The sequence below is a fragment of the Rhodamnia argentea genome, chromosome 5, assembly GCF_020921035.1.
Source record: "Rhodamnia argentea isolate NSW1041297 chromosome 5, ASM2092103v1, whole genome shotgun sequence".
NCBI lineage: Eukaryota > Viridiplantae > Streptophyta > Magnoliopsida > Myrtales > Myrtaceae > Rhodamnia > Rhodamnia argentea.
Window position 1 is genome coordinate 24,629,557 of NC_063154.1, and position 19,677 is coordinate 24,649,233.

The 19,677-nt window shown below is 38.5% G+C and overlaps 1 protein-coding gene across 2 annotated transcripts; it reads right to left on the reverse strand.

Moving 5' to 3' along the window:
• Positions 1-44: 44 nt before the first annotated feature.
• On the reverse strand, positions 45-18,819 carry LOC115757545 (nuclear pore complex protein NUP160). 2 transcript variants are annotated; one of them, XM_048279203.1, is made up of 27 exons: positions 18,508-18,819; positions 18,207-18,339; positions 17,846-18,116; positions 17,490-17,550; positions 14,972-15,129; positions 14,751-14,836; positions 13,762-13,866; positions 13,529-13,626; positions 12,100-12,220; positions 10,981-11,163; positions 10,655-10,847; positions 9,933-10,483; positions 9,527-9,689; positions 8,868-9,133; positions 8,574-8,758; positions 8,032-8,108; positions 7,591-7,937; positions 6,380-6,448; positions 5,978-6,296; positions 5,681-5,806; positions 5,033-5,141; positions 4,871-4,942; positions 4,651-4,786; positions 3,872-3,979; positions 1,662-1,802; positions 542-715; positions 45-454 (listed from the first exon to the last, which is right to left on the reverse strand). In XM_048279203.1, exons 1-27 carry the CDS (start codon positions 18,669-18,671, stop codon positions 410-412), a joined length of 4,461 nt encoding a protein of 1,486 aa, XP_048135160.1. In that variant the 5' UTR covers positions 18,672-18,819; the 3' UTR covers positions 45-409. The 2 variants fall into 2 exon arrangements, with proteins under 2 accessions (XP_048135160.1, XP_030553691.1); XM_030697831.2 differs by having other exon boundaries at positions 9,933-10,489.
• Positions 18,820-19,677: the final 858 nt, after the last annotated feature.

Sequence of the window (19,677 nt, forward strand, 5' to 3'; positions counted from 1 at the left end):
TCTGGCCAGTGAGGAACTAACGTTTTCTCGAGCTGTGCTGCGACTTAATTATGAAAGAAGAGCGAATCTGATAGCTCACATCAACTGTACAAGAAAGAGCATTGCAGTTTTATGGCATCAACAACCCAAGACAACATTGTGGGGGATAGTTACGCAGAGGAAGCTGCCTAAACTTCTAACTCCACGACAACATTAGACAGGCCATTCCAACAATTTACTACATACAGCGGCTTTCTATCGATCGTGGCATATAAATTACTCCCCTTGCTGCTCCAATGCATTCACTGGATGCCATCGGTCTCCACAAAAACAAAAAATGAATGAAGGGGTCGACAGAGTCACACTGGTCTAACTCCACTGTCGAGAACATTCACTTCATGCAAATTTGTGGGGACGTCGTCGAAGTACCTCAATTGACTGCAGAAGAGAGTGCGTCCTCCGAATCTACTTTTAACTGCAAAAGCAAAACAGGTTTGTTAGCTACCACAGTATTTAGTTTGAAGAGTAACCGGTCATATTTAACCGCTGACGACTATAACACCTGCTTGAGATGGCTAAGAAGCGCCGCATGCAATAACTTTTGCAGCTTCTGCCACCGTCCAGCCATCTCGTCCGACCTGGTCAACTGCTCAAGATGGCACCACAATCGCTCAACTGTTGTATATGGGAACCACACGGCAGATGGCCTTTTGCGGTGAATTAAGTGTGCAGGCCTCTGTAAAGGGTCAATACAATGGCACCATCCATTACAAGGGCTATACATCCACACATACATGCATAGATATATCTATCAACAGCTAAGAATTTTATAGAAAAACAAAATTCCCACATTTTAACAAGGCTAATTTTTGGACCAAAAACAAAGAACAAGGCTAATTTACACTCCTGGCAAGCAACCTATAACCAAATCTTCAGAACCAGATGATATTCTGACTAGCAAATGCTTCAACGGCTCAACCCTACTAATAATAAACAACTGAGTGTTCTTCCCCAGAATGCTGACATGTTGAAGCTTAATCAATTAAAATCCGCAGAGCAATTAAAATGTAAATCCATACCATATATCAAAGCATCATGTATTGCAACCTCATGCGCACGGATCTGGAAGAGTACCCATATATCAATCAAAGTTCTTACTTCTTTTCACCGGGCAATACAACTGGCTTTTGGCCCATAAGGAAAATTTACCCATGAAAACTTCTTGTGTATGAACCCTAGCAACTAATCACTTGGTTCTCAATAATCAACATTGCATTAACACCATTTGTCATGATAAAGCTGGAGTACTGCACTACAACTCTTATCAATTCCAAAATTCACACACCACCCCCCCTCGCCCCTCTCTCCTCTCCTGCCTTACCTCACCGTCCTCTCCAAGTCACCAATATAAAGTCCCAGATAAAAGGAAAATTACATTGTACATGATGACTCAGCCCAGGAAGTTTTTGAGGTAGAATAAATCAAAACATGCAAAATGGAAACTGAATGGCAGGAAAAGGAAAAAGATAACAAACTATTTCACAAAAGCAGGAGGAAATGTGATCAGAGACGAGAAAGCGTGTTGGGAAATCGAAACCATTAAAGAACATAACTGAGCAATAAGAAGTAAAATTTATCCAAGATAACCAGTCTTCTGAAAAGCATCACACAATGTAAATTACCACTGATGCAAATGATTCGATGTACTCCAGCAACAAATGTGTAGCTTCTGTGTATCTCCCATAATCAACAAACAACTGAAACAAAGACGCTGGATTTAATTCATGCCCAGCCATACCCCAGCTCGTGTCCTTTCTATTGCCCTGCCAAATCCATCAAATTGGGAGGATGAATAATGGTTTGTAATTGTAATGAATGCGGCATCTCCATCTCAGTAAGAAGCAGACATATAATAGATATAGAAAAAAGTACCAGATTAGAAGAACTTTAAGTCCCGACAACCAATATAAGAAAAGTTCCGACACATGTATATAACTAAGTGGTAATTATTACAGTAAAGTCAGCAACTAATATAAGAACATGTTAGACGGTAAGTTGTCAAGTAGCTACCTGTTTAAAAGAGGATTTTATTCAAGTTCAATATTTATCAGCATTAACCAACCTTAGCTGCAGATGAATAATCTAATCTAATGACCTAAAAAACAAATACAGAAGCAAGAAAAAATTCTAAATAACTTGTAAATCGTAACCGTGCACACCTCCCTTTGGAAACTATTCTATAATGTGGATTATGACCTAACTTGCATCAAATTAACTCGCCCTAGACAGTCATAATGCTTCTCAGGAAAAAAAGAAGAGGACAGCAGATATACACAGAATCTCCATGATTGGTTGCCATCTACATGCAGACATCCTAAAATAAACCATAAACAGAAGAAGGCAAATAGAAATTTCTCTCACCAACTCAGTGTACAATTGACCTGTTGCTAAAAAGAGTATCGCAACTTGCTGTACATTGTAACAAAAATAGGTTAAATCTATGGTCTGGATTTGACTGTGGCACCAATTTCAGTTTGATTTAGTTTCCAACTTACAAAGAGGAGTATATGTCTTACATAATCACGCAAAATTCTCATTACACAAATTACTGACAAAATCATCTATTCTTAAAATAAATTCTCAAATAAGTTGGATAAATTTATTAGATAAGCAGCAAGTTGGGTAAATCATTATAGCATTCCCCTAACTTCCAGTTCAATTACAAAGAAATCATGTATTTCTAGATAACTCCGGCAGTCCCTATGAAAAGCTGTTAGATTAAAAAAAAATCCATATGTTATCTTTTTGCGGTTTTTCCTAAAAATCAGTGAGCTTAAATTGCTTTATGATTCACTCCTTGGTTTAAAAGGGGGTAAATATCTAATCAGGCCCCTGAAGCATCCCATGATGATACATGGTGTCATGTCATAACTGACAAGCTCCTCCAAAATGGAATTAAATTGACCAGTTTTGAGAGAGAATTAGAACCAGTTGCAGAGTTGGGTCCATTTAATTATATAAACCTCAGCAATTTCAATCCATTTAAATAAATGGAAAAACAAAAAGAGACAAATTGAGCAATTGTAAGATTAATCGGGTCCAAGAACCACGGGTCCAAAATATTCTATGCAAGGGATGTTGAGATTAACCGAAATTTATGAGTTTCACAGTAATATTCAGAGTGTAAAGTAAAAACTGCAAGAGCCAAGAAGACTATCGTAATATAGGACAAACGAAGTCCACATCTAAACTAAACTGCAAGTCTTAATATGGTCTCAAGGTTCCATCTCTTTGGTTTGAACTGTTTTACTTTGGAAATATCTCTTTAGGGACAATTCCAAATTGTACTTAAAGCAAACTAAGAACACCCTTTTTCCTCATATTGCAACCATAAGAGAATATCAATTAGAAAAATTGCAAACAGGAGAACTCTAGCACCATGTGGACCTAACACATGCATTAGGGGTGACTGTTTTCTGTCTACCAAAACCTCCACACCGCATTTCATCTCTGTTATCATGGAGCTCTAACCTCAAGTCAAATCCACAAAAATTGATGCAATCACTCATTAGAAAGCAACAAATGAGAAATTCATATCAGAACAGATGTCACTTGTAACACGAGATATCAAGATCAATTTTTGCAACTACCCAAAATGAGGAGATACATATGATTGAAGAAGGCGATGCATAACCAATTCTTAGGAACTTTCGACATCAAAGCAGATATGCAACAACTTGATAGTAAATGAACAAGCAGATAAGCCTTACATTAAAACACTAGTTGCTCATGCACATGCAAAAATGAGGAAGCAAAGTACCCTGTTATAAGTCTTTTGAAGCCCCTATACCAAAAAAATATTTTGGTAGTCTAATTCAGACAGAAAAAGTACCTTAAACATTCGGACTAGCCAAAGGGGGAGCTCAATTTGAGAATCTGTACGAAGAAGAGTTTCAGCAACGACAACAGGCAATCTGGCATGGAAGTCCTTATACCTTCCCTGCAGGGAGAGAAAAAGGGCAAAATATGCACTTAATAGTTGAAAGAAAGCCCTTCATTGCTTCGAGACAAGGGTTGGATGCTTTTGTGATATGCTACCGTGTATACCTAGGTTATGGACTCCAACCTGCTGATTCATTTCATGATAATGTTGGTGTTGAGTCTAAATGGCAATTCCAACTAAGAAGGCATTCCATCAAAAGGAAAAGAAAAGGCAGGCATTCTATGTGCATTTAATTTCTATAACATTGTCTTTCCATTTCAGTCCCAAAGTAACCAGACCAGGCACATGAACTACATAATAACACCCATTTCCCTTCATTTGTTGGTCTCTACAAGCTAATAATGGGCATGGTTAAGCCATCAATTGCATTTTCGATCAACTCCACTGTACCACGTGATAAAAAACAAGAGTAAATCCAGCAGTCATACATAATGTGGAAAGTCATAACAGATGCATCACCCAAATTTGACAAGTATTGCACTCTCTATCTCCTCATCAGGTCATAACTCCATGTAAAACTTCACGCGGGACTAACAGTTTTTGTATAAATTACTGTCATATTGTACGTGAGTGTAACATATTTGAAAATTCTCCAAATTCAGTCACCAAGGGAGCAGAAGACAAGCTAAAGGAAGCATAGCAGGAGAGAGTGCAATGAAGAAATGTACCAGATAAAGCTCAAGAATTTCCCAGTGAGAATTGCCCGTGTATTGTGGATTTCGACTACCCATATCAGACAAACCAGGCACAGCTGCTTCATTTATTGTTGATGTCAGCAATAAACCTTGTCTTTTGAAATCTTTCCTGGAAAACAAAACTCATTTGACGCACTTAACAACATTACGCAACCACTAATATATACTTTAAGGCTTTTTGGGAAGGACTCACCCTGTGACTGGTGAACCAACAGCATTGGGACAACACTTCAACGACATAGCAGAGAAAACTCTTTCCAATTCCCTACGCAGAGGATGCTCATAATTGTAAATGACGAGCAAAATGAGAAAAGCGAAAGCATGCTATCATCCAACTCTTTTCCAGATTGCACACCTTTTTAGTCCAGAGTTCTTCCAGAATTTCAGGAGAACAGTGAAAGCCATATCATACAAATTTGTTTGGACCAAGATATCGACCAATTCTGAAGGAGCAGCAGGACTTCCTGGGAAAGAAGAAAATAGTATAAATTACTATTTAGCTCCATTCCATGTACACCTCCCTATTTTAAAATAGAAGAAAAGCACAAATGCAACGGACATCACAGCAAGCCCAAGATTTCCTTGCAATATGAAGTTGTTTTATAATCGACGGGATATCTTGTCACCTCCATAATATTTGTACCATAAACATCAACATAGCCTATAAAAATTTATTCAAGTCAAAGGTCAAACAACAAAATTAGATCTATTCTCATTGAACTCATCACTCCTTCAAAAAAACCAATGCTTGGTAAAACCAAGCCATTGTGCAAGCTAATTCAATGTCTTACAATCAGACAATACCACCTAATTCAACCAAAAAAAAAAAAAAATCATGGCTCTGTAGCTTAGAAATGTTAAAAAAAAGTGATATAAAGCTGTCAGCTGACTGCTTCTTCGACTGTGCTGTGTTTCTAAAAGACTGATCAATAATCAGCTGAAAATAGTAACCATGCTACATGTTCCGGCTGACTACTGAGATCAAGCAAAGCACGTATAGTACCTGAATATGACCATTTGACGTTGCTAAGTGAAAGCAAATATTCAGCTGATGTCATCACAAACTCCCTCTCAAGTTTCTCGATGTCAAGATAAGAATAATATTGGGGCTGGATGGACTTAGCAGCAGCTGAAAGCGGAAATAAAAACAATTAATTGTGTGAAAACTAAAGTAAATGTTGAAATACAGGATAAAACAACTCTACTGAGCTAAATGTTGTTCACAAGAAGTCATAACTACAGAAGACGAAGCATGATCTTTTTAACGCAAAATGAATATGATATTCTGTTTGATGTTTACCCTGTGATTCAACGGCCTTTCTAGGCTTTTTACTCGGATAAGGCTCATGCTGAAGTGAAATATCCTCAGGTGGCGGCTCAATCCAAGCATGTGCCGGGCGAACAAGATGAAGCGCATTGATAGCAGCAGAAAGCCCATTCAACCGTTCTTGTAATGAGAGGAAAGACTGCTGATTATCTCTTAAACTGGTTTCAGTCCTCAAACGAGCTGTATATCGATACAAGTAACTTGCTGCCTTTCGCCAATTATGCCGATGCATCTCAAAAGAATAAAGAAACTTGTATGGATTTTGCTTCATCAGAATATCCGACCGCTCTGCCTGCAAATTATAGAAACCAAGGACCATTTAATTTCTTCATGCATCTCTATAGAACAGTCAAAACTCACTTTACAGAAGGATACCTTCCAAAAGAGCTCCTGCTCAACCTTTTCCATTAAACCAATGGATGGCAGTTGACCATTAGAGAGAATCTATAATGTAACAATTGCAAGTAGACTTCAGAACAAGATAAAAATGTATCAGTCACAAAGCTATTGTGCACGATGAAATTGCTAATATGAGCCAGAAGAAGTAATCACTAAGATTAAAATCACATAAACAACCCCAACAGACAGAAGATTCAGGGAAAGAACATTACTGAATGCATAAATCATAACGCAAGAGCGTAGGGTTCATCTTCTTTGTAACTACATTTAGTGCTTTCCCATACATCATCACATTTTTCATCACCATTATCCATCTGAGCACTATGCTATCAGATTCTCAACAAAAAGGATTACCTGTTATGAGAAACAACACCCCAAAGTTCAACTTAGTTCGTGGAGAAGTATCCAAATAGAATTGGTCCAAGAAACAACATTTTGCTAACGTGGTTCATTTCCAGAAATCAATTGACACATTGCCAGTCAACATTTATCATCACTTTAACTCAAGTAATCGGACATTTGGCACTGATATTCCTTTAGTTGGTTCTGGAGAAAACCTCTGGTTCATTTCCAGAAATCAATTGACACATTGCCAGTCAACATTTATCATCACTTTAGCTCAAGTAATCGAACATTTGGCACTGATATTCCTTTAGTTGGTTCTGGAGAAAACCTCTTCATTGGCAACACCTTCCTATTAGATAGGCAAAATAATCTCCAAAATCAAACTTAACTAAGGTATTAAAAGACATTCACACCCACCACAACATCGGCCTATACCTTGAGCAGCCACCCAGCCCATTTTATCTGCCAATGCAAACCCCACTAAAGTCGGTACCACATCTCCACAATCATGACCATCATGACCAGTAATCACCACTGAAACTGCACTTGGCCATCACCATTGCGCCCAAGCAATACTTGTGGGTCTGGCACCGGATGGTGGTGACCACCACGATGGCAGCAACACTCCAAAATTTGGAGACTAGAAACCTTAGTTTGTAAAACACACTTACATCTTTGAACAAGTAAACATAATTTCAGCAAGGATTTTCCGCCCCCCAAAAGAACTGTCACTAAAATAGACCCTTGATACATAGAATTCGTCCGAACATCTTGTCATTGATATGATCCTATAAGCACAATGACCACTTAGTAATATAAGGGAGAAGGAAGTTAAAAAGGACCTTCAATGCACCGTGCTCAAAAAGAACATTTATGAAACGCCTCAAGCAGATGTGTTTGCTCTCCTCATCAGGATTTGAGATAATAGCACAATACGCATCATAGAAGTTATTAAGATCCAATGTGAACTTGAACACATTTGCCCATAGCCGTCCGCTGATAGCAGTTGCTGATTCATTTAATGTGTCCCCATCATAACCATCGATTCTCTGATTGAGAGCTTCGTCTACTTGCTCAAGTGCAGCAAAAGAAAACTGAGAAGCACCTTCACTAATGTTGTGTTGCTCAAAAATCTGCATGACCCACTGATAGTAATGAAGCTTCCATGCAGCAGGTGACGCACAATCAGCTAAAAGGAGAGTAGAAGAAGTTAACAGATGAGGACATACATATCTTTTTCTTCCCTGAAATTTTTAAGATATAGTTTTAATGCAATAACTCACGGAAACGAAGCGGTGGTAATCCAGTTTCTGGAGATAGTTTCTGCAAAGCGCGGGCTGCATCTTTTCCCGATGAAGCTCTGACAAGAAAGCATTTGATTACAGTTCAAATACCATGACAAGAACTCCCTAAAGTAGTTCATAGCCAAATTGAGAGGCAGTTGCAGTTCATCAAAGTGAGAAAGTACAACCGTATAATAACATCATAAGCAGCAGTATTATGCTTTAGGTCATCCATTTAAATATTTAAACAGCCAAAAGTGTGGTTAATGAGGCCTCAAAATGGAAGTCAATTCGAAAAGAGGAAAAAGACAATGGGAAAGAGACAAAAAATGAAAGCACCAAGGGACTATGTTGTCAGATACACCGTCTTTACTGATTGATTTCGCAATTTAATTGAGCCATCATTGGGATGTAAAGTCATATTGTGTTGACTCCAAGAGTCTTCAGGTAAGTCCATTTTCAGAAAGTGCACCAATACAAGCTTCACTCCAAGAATGCTTGTCCGAGCAATGAGGAAAGAAAATGACACATGTACAAATTACCTGAAGAAACAGCGAACAGCATCGGAGATTTTCCTCTCTTTCATGAATCCATGTAATGCATGTGCCTGATGGAGAAGGCAACATCCCAAAAGATGATGCACTACACACCAATCACTGCTTGCATTCTGCAGACTGGCAGAACTGTATTCCTTTCGGGAATGGGCTTCCACCATGCTAAGAAGGAGCTGAGAGTGAACAATACAGGAAATGATAGAAGTGGTTTAGAAAAATCCCTCATAACACATTATTAGACAAAATATTCTTTACGGCAGAAAAGTAACAAAAGAACTTAACCTCAGCAGCTTTATACTGCCCATGTCTAATCAAGATCAAAGCAAGCTCCGTAGAATGACTCAAGAAAGCAGAAGAATCATCTCCATTCAAGCCCCATATTATCCAGCTCGTAAATCTCCTCACAGTACTTGTAACAACTTGAGGATCAAGAAGAGACATATCAAGACCTTCAGAAAAGCTATGACTACTTAACAAAAGTATAAAGGCCAAGACAAAGTCACTTCTGCCAAGCTTTTCATCCCATGAGCGCCGATCTGAGTTGCTATCTGGCCATAAGCAGGATAACACGTATAAATATTTTTTATGTCAACTCCTCAAACATATGCAACTTTTCAACTTCAAAATGAGAAGTTAATAACAAAAAGGGAAAAAGAACAGTGAAATCAGAGTCTGAAGATGGTTGAAACAAGGTGCTTCAACGAGTGGCTGCTATAATTTCAAGGAAGACTTCAAAACACACATCCTCTAGCAGTCATGCTGTCAATTACTGGTCATGGATCTCACTATTCTGATATCCACAATCAGAGATGCTCTTGTGACATAAAGCTAAAATTCCACTACCTTATTAAACAACAAAAAACAGTATAAACCATTGGCAACTTCATTGATCAGTGGACAAAAGAAAGGAAGAAAAAAAAAAGAACAAGATAGAACCCAACCAATCTTTAGTGATGACAGCTGACTACTGAAATCTTCAACTGCATATGATTCAGATGGAGTAGCAGCAAAGAAATGAATAATCAGCCATTCAGCAATAATTTCTTGAATCATTGGAACCAGCTCCAAACGGATTCTAGATACATCATCCTGGGACATATTGATCTGCAAGCAAAAAACATAATTCTTCATAATATCCACAACTTTTTTCTCTTTTCTTTTTTCTGAAGGGTAAATAATAATTTATCAGACAGTATACAGTTCAATACATCAGAAAGTGCCAAAAAAGAACAATTAGAACATATAAAAGAAGAGAATTTTTCTGGTGTTGAACTATCTCAGCAAATAAGAATGAGCATATAGTGAAATCTGCATCAATTGGCAAATTATAGGAGGGGAAAAACTAACCTGTCCACTTAGGTGAACCAGATAAGATAGGAACAGAAGAATGTCTGATGCAGACTCAAACATCATCTTAGCAATTTGGGAAGTAGCCTGGACTACAATGGAAGTGCAGATATTCAAAGATACTTGATCATCCATCTTTTGTACGACCTTGTGTGGCACAAAAAGTTTTAAATACCCTTCCACAACTTCCAACACTTTGCCCCATGAGGAAGCTTTGTTGCTTAATTGACGGAGAGTCAACAGGATATCAGTAGAAAATCTCCTAAGACTCTTGTGATCTATTGGGTCCTTCTCCCATGCCACATCAGATACATTAGCCGATACTCCTTTAGCACTATATCCAGTTTGAAGTGTCTTCAGTAGAGAAGAGAAAATTTCATCAGAAGTGATTGACGGCATGGTGACAAGTACTTCATAAAGCACTGCAGAAGCCGCTTTCCCAAACTGTTGGCCGATGCTATTCATGCAGCCAAAAATTTCAGCTAGAACCTCGCTCTCAACCCCATTATCTGAAGAGCTAAAACTGAACCTTACAATATCATTTATTTCATCCGAACCTAAAAAAAGAGGCATACGCAGGCAATATTATGTTAGACATAGCAGAGAAGTAGTGTAAACTGAAAAGACAACTTGAAAAGCTCTTCTTTTCTATCCAAGTAGAACAAAAGGCAGTTGGTAACATACTGACACAATTTGAAGTAAGGCATAGGTATCTGGCATACCAGTAACCAATAGCTCAATTTCCTCCAATGAACGAAAGAAGGAAATTGAACTTTTGCGGACCAAACCAACTCCACCATCGGGAAGCTGAGGAAGCAACCCTAACGGGGCATTGTTCTTACACCAGTAATGAAAATAGCGATTGCAGAAATTCTTCCAACGATAAAAAGTTGTTTGCATTGCTTCATTTACACCCTAAAACAAATTACAAAATGTCAGTCAGTAGAGTTGACAACCATAACATCTCACATCTCAGAGAGTGGGAAAGCAATATGTATGCATGCAGTTGAGTGAAATATAGTGGCTAAAGAACAGTTCTAAGAGCAACCTCATATTCAACCAGCAGGAGTATTTCCTTTTTCACGCCATCAATCGTTAAAGACTCCAGCTCAGAATCAGTCAAACACCTGTTATAATCCATCATAGTAGCACGGAGAACACTATCATTGAAAACCCCAGGATGAAGAAGTCTATCCAAGAAGATAGATGAGAGCAACGGAACAGCATTATCCTGCATAAGGAAATTATGACATCATGAACACATTTGCACCATATGAAGCCCCAGAAGCAACAGCATGCACCAGAAAGTTAAATGAGAAGGGGAAAACAAAATATGGTTCCAAGTCTCTCCAATAGAAGAACTTCAGATTGTGAGTCTTGTCAATAAGGAAAGCACAGTCATGCGAACAAACGTGCCAGCAAGTCTTTTGATTTGGTTCATACCGATGGTTAGGGCCAAGTCGTATCAGGTCAAAATTGGTTTCATCATTTTGACAGTTTATGGAAAACCATCTTTCTGGACTATATTCTAACTTTACAATTTTTGTGGCGAGATAATGGTGTATCCATTCATGTCATTACAAGTGATAAAGCTCGAGAGTATAATGTTACCATCAATATTCTTGTACAAGGGCATCTTTGTAATTACTTCTCATATAAATTTTGAAAGACCAATGCTAATTGTAAAAGCTTAAATTATTAGACGAAGGCATTTATAATAACACCACACTCAAGTGTAGTTTGGATTTTGCCCAAAACTGAAAAGTGAAATATAGATGGCGAGGCAAATAAGGGGTTTGAAATTTTTGAACTCAAGACCTCATACTTTGATACCATGTAAATTTTCGTGAGGCCGCTATCATCGATTCTAAAAGCTTAAGCTAATAGATGAAGGCGTGGTCTAATATTAAACATTTTAGAAATGTACAATACCCTATACGAGTACAAAAAGGGCACACACAATTAACACATTCAATTAATAGATTTCTCCTATTGTAAATGGCTTGTAAGGATTGCACCTCCCAGGTGCTTAGAAGAAAAAGCATGGAGTGGCTGTTAGGGACTCTTGAACATGTCATCACCTAAGGATGACAGAAGAAAGAACAGAGAATCAACTCTAGATAATAAGTGACAAGATGTTAAGAGCTATCATTCAACGGAAGTGTACCTTCACTAACGGTAATAATGAACATGTAATCCACAGAAGATCGTCTGAAAAACGTTCAGGACTCTGAAATAGCTGATCCGCAACAAATTCTTCCTGCAGTGTATAACCCAATTCTTCCTCCCTACAAACAAGATAGACTAAAGTCAAAGACCCCAATGTGGCTCCACATGACACAATAAAAGAAAAGGCTGCACAAGTAATCCCTTTTTTGGAGAAGTATTTTCCCGAGACTCCTATGAATGGAGGCAGGATGATCTATACTACAGTAGCGCAAGCTATAAGTATGGTAGTATCTATCTACAAAATCATTGCTGAAGTCCTGGAAATGAAGTAAAGAAAGTCATTTGACCCATAACGCCTTTTCCAGGTAAGACAGCTATTCAGGCTTGTTTTATATTGAATAAGATGGTTAGCTTCATCTTAAAAAGTGGAAGAACTAGTTATAGTAAATGTGCGAAAAGCCTATGATCATCTCTTATGATGACGTCAGATCTCTGAGTTAGGCTCCATGATGATGTGGCAGCTCCAGTCGAATTCAACTTTTTTCAGAGGCTTATGCAAAAGGTGACCTGTCACCACGTGCCCTATTTAGCAAAATGCAGATCGAAGCAAATGTCAAGAGACAGCCAGCATACTTTGGGTAGTAAAGATAACCCGTGTTTGTCAGCATCAAATTCTTGCTTTTTTTCATCATAAATAAATACGACCTTGGTGCCACTTTAAATTATTTTATTGGTTAAAAGAAACTAACATACTGAATTATGGTCACTTCTCATTGTAAGTACAGGTTCCCTATGAAACTAACACGACCTGTGTAACCAGTCCCAACACCAGATAAAGGAGGGAGAGATGCATTAGATGGCTACCTAACAGCCGTCACTCCTATTTTTCCCAGCCAAATCCTTATGAAGTGTATTCTATATGAAAATGTAATTGTACTGAAGGCAGATATTGTCTAGAAGCAGCAAGTGTAGCCCAAAAGCGGTGAGAAATGCGCAAGGGCCACATTATCACTGTCCAGAAATCGTGTTAAAAATTAGGAGTATTGAAACCTTGTCAGCCAAAGCAATGAATGCGGTATACACTATGGTTAAAAAAGTGAATGTTGGCTGTGTCTCCAAGAAACTAAGCGGATCGATGCTAAGGAAAATGATCTCAAAAGTATGTTTTCCAAATAAGCAGATTAGCGTCGTTGAAATCTCGTTGATAAGTCCTTAAGGATGCCACCGTCAATGTTTAAAGGATCAATGATAGAATTATCCTTTAAGAAAGCAGAAGAAAAGAAATTTTCAATCTTTTTAGGATTTACACATCTCAAGTTTGCTTGGATGGAAGCAACTTTGATGTATAACAATGCTTTAACAATGAATCCAAACAAGAAAAAAAAATGCCTCAACTATATAGTAAATTGAAAACGAGGCAAACTTACTCATCAGTATTAGCATGAAACAAGCTACGATATACCAGACCATTTTCTTTCAAAATCCATATATCATCTGAAGAAAGTTGGGTATCAATACATCCCCCCTAGCAATCATAGTGAACCAAATTAGTGCCAGAAAAATAAGCCAGAGAGAAGGAACCGAGCAGCATGACGCTAATGTCTAAGGCTCACAAATATAGTAATAATAAAAGAAGGAAAAGGCAACAAAGCCTGTGTACCTCCTCGATATGGATGTTTTGTATTAAAGTTTTCACCGACAAGATGGACCTCTCCCCAATGCCAAAATGAATACCAAATACATCTATAGTCTCCATGGTATCTTCCTTCAAAAGTACAACAAGAACAGCTGAAGCAAGTGAATCTCATAAATAACTATAGCCAGCTTTAACAAGGATCACTCCAAATATGAGTATTCACAAATGAGGGGGGAAACGCCTCATGAAGAAGGGGGGCAAAAATAAGTAGTCTATCTATCCCAGCCTTGATGTTACTATTGCTCGTCACAATGAGCCAACTAGAAATCCATGTCTTTTTTTTGAATTTTCAAAAATACATACTTAGAGGTGGGTAAATCTTTGTTTTATGACTTCCATATTTCATCAACAGAACAAGGTCACAACTCCAGCATGTTTGATCCATACAAATACTATACCCAAACGACACAAAAATACAAAAAGCTAAAATGCATATAAGTTAAACAGAGGAAAAGAGCCATCAGCGAGATATTCAATTGCAATAGCGGAGGAGCTCTGTGCAAGACCGCCGCAATTGGCAGAGCAATAATGATTGTAAATGGTGAGTCAACCACTGAAGTATCGATGAAAGGCGTCTACAGGGGTAGAATGATCCCAAAAAGAACTACCATAACCTATCCAACCTCATCAATTCCCTTTGTTCTCAGCCCCAGAATATAAAGGATAATATTCAACGTATTGTACTAGCAACCACATACAGTCTCGTTTTTTATCAAAAGAAACAAGCTAATGTCAAGTAATTCTGTGGGAATACTGAAATGCTTCAGCAATTTGGTCCAACTATGTTGACGATGCCACCAAAGCAAATCTACCTTTAGTTAGATCGGCATTCTCCTCTATTCACCGCTATTGTTTGCATAACCTTGCTTACCAGAAAAAATTATTTCTACAACACTTCCAGTAAAAATCTGATGCCATTAGAAGATGTAATGCTTTTAATTGAAGATACATACCATACTGTTCCTGTAAAGAATGGCCAAAGGAATTACATTCATCTCATTATTTGCATCACCCACCCACATTTTTTTTAACATGCCTCCTGATAATAGAGAGAGAAAATCAAAAAGAGAGACCATAAGAAATGTTTTGACAGATATTATCTCGATACAAATCAAATAAACAAGTAAAAAGCATCCCTACAAAGAAAACATGGAAAACAAAGAAAGAGGACTACCTGGTAATGATGGGATGTTCAGTGTATGACTCAAAATTCTGCTATTGAGAAAGAGATCCCATACTCGTAATAGTCCATCCGCATGTAGAGCAAAAACAAGTTTTTTCCCATGCATATCCTGCATCACCAAATCCTGCACACCTCCTGCCGGTTTAACCCTACATGCCATGATTATGTCTCTCCAATTACTTTTTGTTATCAAACCGTCTCTGATATAATCACAAATGTAGCTGATTTTCAAGCAAAAGTCTCGTCATTCATCAAATGAGCCGAGCAAGGAGTTGGACAGAAAATCAACAAAAATGAGCACAAATTTATGAAGTTGAATGATGCAGTAAATTTACTCTAATGCATCACAAATCTAAAGACAGTAGAAAACTTATTCTCTCTCTTCGAGTTCATTTGTGGGATTGCTGGGTTCTTGAAGCTTGAAGAACACAACGTACTCCAAAAAGCAACAAAGTGATAAGTCTGTAAAGAAATAAAGCGTGGCCGGATGCACAAGGCTCCTTGTACGGCCGAAATCTAGGGAGGAGTCGATATAGGCAGTGTTACCTCTGACCCCGAAAGCTATTTCCACTATTAAGCCCGTAATCGCAAGCCATAATAGAGTAACTTTTACCGCTACACCAAGGCTCACCCCCAAGGAAAGGGGAATTGCCAAAACTTTGGATTCTATAGGGTAAAGTTCTAAAGAAAGGTACCTATTATGCAAAAAAAATTATTTGTTTATAGACTATAATAGCATGTTTTTTAACTCTTACAAGGAAAAGAAGTTGCAGCACAGGATGGATCTTAGTGTAAGCTAGAAAGGTCGTATATAAGTCAAAGCCAGGTAAAGGAAGCTCCTGATCTTCCATCAATTTCTATACCCATTCATCCCTTGCGTTGTACTTACATCGCTATGGCAAAAGTTGTTGTAGAGAAATCATTGACCCTTTTTTTCAGGTTAAACGAAGTTCTATTAGAAGAGGTACTCAGGGGTTCCACCCCTAAACAAAATGACTTCAGAGGGGATGTCTCCGATATGTAAAAATTACGAACAACAGGTTTTCTATCGATTCCAATAGTCTAAAAGTATGACATTCAACTTTCCCATTATACAAAAAATGAAGAGTCTATAACCACTTATCTCCAAAAGAGTCCCAAGAGGATTCTTAAAAGCTCTCTTTCTTTTTTCTTTCCAAATGAGCCAAAAAAACTACCAGAGGAATATTGTAGTACAAATCTGTCTGATCCATCTACAGTGAAAAACAGACTGTTCACTCTCTATCCATCATTCCTTAGGAAAAAAACACTTATCTTAATCAACACTTTTCCTCTCTTTTGGAGGCTATCCAGTGTTAAAATTACAAAGGAAAAAAGGAGAACTTCAGAGGAACCTTCACTTTCCAAAAGCCTTCCACTGGAAAGAACCATTTTCTTGTAATTAGATCGACACAAGATTCATGAAGTAAAACTTGACTAAAATTTTTCCAGATTTAGAATAAATCCACCACTGATATTCATCTTTCCCATTATACGGCTTCATCTGCTACGACAACTGAAAGAAATTTGAGAAAGCCTCCAACTTCCAATATTGGGCCTCATGTAAGAAATCAATCTGCCAAACACCCTCTCCATTGTTAGAAGACCAACACTCAGCCAAAGTAGCACCCTTGTTCCTTGCTAAGACCATAGTAATAAAATGACACATTATCATCCAAAAATACATATAGATAAACTATTTATTTAGGCATTGAGTTCAATATTCTGCCCATGCTCATTTGACTTCTTTCAACAAAGATTTGTTATTGTTTTCTATGTACTTCACACGACACCAAAGAGAAGGCAAGTCTAATCATAGTAGGGTAATCAGAAATAATTCTATTTAGGATAACTAACTTTGTAGCACACTGTAGATCTCAGGTAATCATGCAGTGGAACTTTGGTAACTATAACTCCAAAAGTGAATTAACAAGCCATGTTGTTGATTCATGTGGTGTATTTAGACAAAAAACTCAATAAAAGATTGCTTAAGGGTTCAGAATCTTCAACCTTTTCTGTGTTGTACTCTTTTAATCAGCTTTGTATTATTGTTACAATTCCTCATAGGATTGAGACGTTTACTTATCTGGTTTGGTTTTCTTTATTTTGTCCTTGCACAATTCGGATGTACTGAAATATTTTCAATTTACAAAATCCACAGATATCTATCAAAATAAACATTGCCAACAAACCCTGTGAATAATGAATATACAACTCAGCACTACAGTGTTCTCAAATCCATTAAGGTAAAGACAAGCGGCAACTGCTGCTTGAAGCCACTAGCCAACATCATGACATAATTATTACAAGGCCCATAACCATAAGATATCCAACTCCAGCTCAACAAGTTATATATAGATATCCAACTACATCCCAGCCTGATCAATACTTCCACCCCAAAGTACATATCAGCTTTATCTTAAAGCAAGAGCGACCCTCTAGCCCTTGATTCTCTTAGATATACATGACAACGTGAAAAAGGATTGAGTACCTCGACATGAAACCCAACAATCGACCAATTCCGGAATCATCTCGCAGCTCATGCAGAAAGCCTAGGGAAAAAGAGGGATATCAGACAAAGGGCTTCAAGACTCAACCACTATTAGATGGATAGCAAAATAAACCTAAATTGACATGATAGCAAAGTAAAGCTGCACAATAGGAATGACACTCCTATGCCACTGGAAACACTAAGGATCAATCAATGACACACTGTGAGATCATGAACAGTGAGCTCAGAGATTACCTCATGTACAGCCAAATTGAAATGGAGAGAAACAGCGCTAAACAGAAACACATGGACGGACCGTGGAAAAAGATAGACAGAGGAGCAACAAAAATTGATACCCGGGACCGTGGGAAGAAGGCTGCCGAGCTTTAGAGAAACGAGAGATCCGTCATCAGTGCCAACCAAAAGACATCCTGAAGTCGCCGCGATGCTCGTTATCCTTCCCCGGCTAAGGAAGGTTCTGACATCGAGCTCAACAAAATCACTTGCCGGGAAGATGGAAGAAGAGGAGGATGTGTAACTCGATATGTGCCGAAGCTGGAACATGAACGCAACTCCAGAGACGGTCATCGCATAGAGCAGGTAAGGGCTTCGAGAACCCAAATTAGACTGCAAACAGAGATTACACGGGACGAAGCGGCTCAAAATTCGTAGCCAAACGACTTGAAGAAGTGGAGAAAACAAAAGCGAGGAGATAACCTCATTGGGGCAGACGAAAGCGAAAGGAGAGAGCGCATCGGAGAACAAAATCCGAAGTCCGGTCCTAGGGAACTCCTGCTGCGGAGAGATGTGGAGCAGCTCGAGGGCGTGAGGAGACGCCTTGTGGATTCTCCTGTCATCGCAACAAAATGCTGATTACCATCCCTTTTTCTCACATAAATGCAAAGAAAGACAACTCGAGAGCTTCCGATTGTTTTCTTCTTCTTCTTCCTTAACTAGCCCTTCCTCGCAAAAACCAAAACAGGCAGCGTAAGCGAAAGAGAGAGAGGGAGAGAGATACCAGATGAGATAAGAAGGAGGATCGGCGAGGGCGGAGCAGGAAGCGTAATCCTCGGGGAGAGGAGCGAAGGCGTCGCGACCAGTAGGAGCGGTAGGGACGGAGAGCTCGATCCAGATGACGGAGTCGCTGCCGAGGACGGGGACTTCCGTTCCGACCAGCCTCATCGTCTCCGGACGAACGACTGAGTCGCAACAGCTGAAAACCCTACCGGACGACCAGGAGGAGAGCTGCGCCGACTCGTGGGGCAAGTGCTCAGTCCGCCGGGGCAAAAAGCTGCGGGGACTGGCGGCGACCGAGGGATGGATGGAGGGAGGGAAATTTCGGAATCAAAACTTAACCGAGCTCTTGGGTATTGTCAGGCCCAACGGCCCATTATATGGGCCCAATCTCTTTTTCCCCTTTTTCTTACAATTAGTTTGAGATGACATTGTAAATTATATTTGCTAAATTGTATTTGGTTAATTGAATTAGTCATATAATTTTAGGAATAAGACAATATGTAAAGTATATATACACATACAACTATATATATTTGGCAAAAGGATGGCACAAGTGTCAAAGTTTGTATACGGCGCTCACTTTAGTACTAAAGTTTTTCGCCGACTCACTAAGTATGAAATTGAAGAAAAAATGATCACATAAGTGTCAAATCAAAAAAATTACGACCGAACTAATTATGTGACATTTTTTATTCTATTCTTAATATTCCGTGGCAATTTTTTTAAAAAAAATTCGTCCACATGGACTTCTAAATTAAGAAAAGCTAATTTTTTTTAAAAAATAAACTAAATTAATTTTTTTAAAAAAGCTAAAAGATAAAAACAAAAAAAAAAAGTTAATAAAAAGGAAGATTGCAGCGTCGAGGGCAGTTCATGATCGGCAGGGCTCGGGGGATGCCAAGCCTCGCCAAGGGCCTTCTTTTTTTAGTGTTTTAGCTTTTCTTTTAATTTTTAATTTATTTATTGCAAACCGGATACTCTAGCGAGCCATGTAGGATTAAGTTATTGGAGCACATTTTTCCGGTTAGGTTTTCATATCGAAAAATCAAAAATAGTTTTTCCGAAAACAGCTATATTTTCGAACAAACAAACCCTGAAAAAATGAGGGTTTTCGCTCATTGGAGCATCCCCAATCTCACAGAATCCGAGGACCTTTCGGAATGCAACAGAG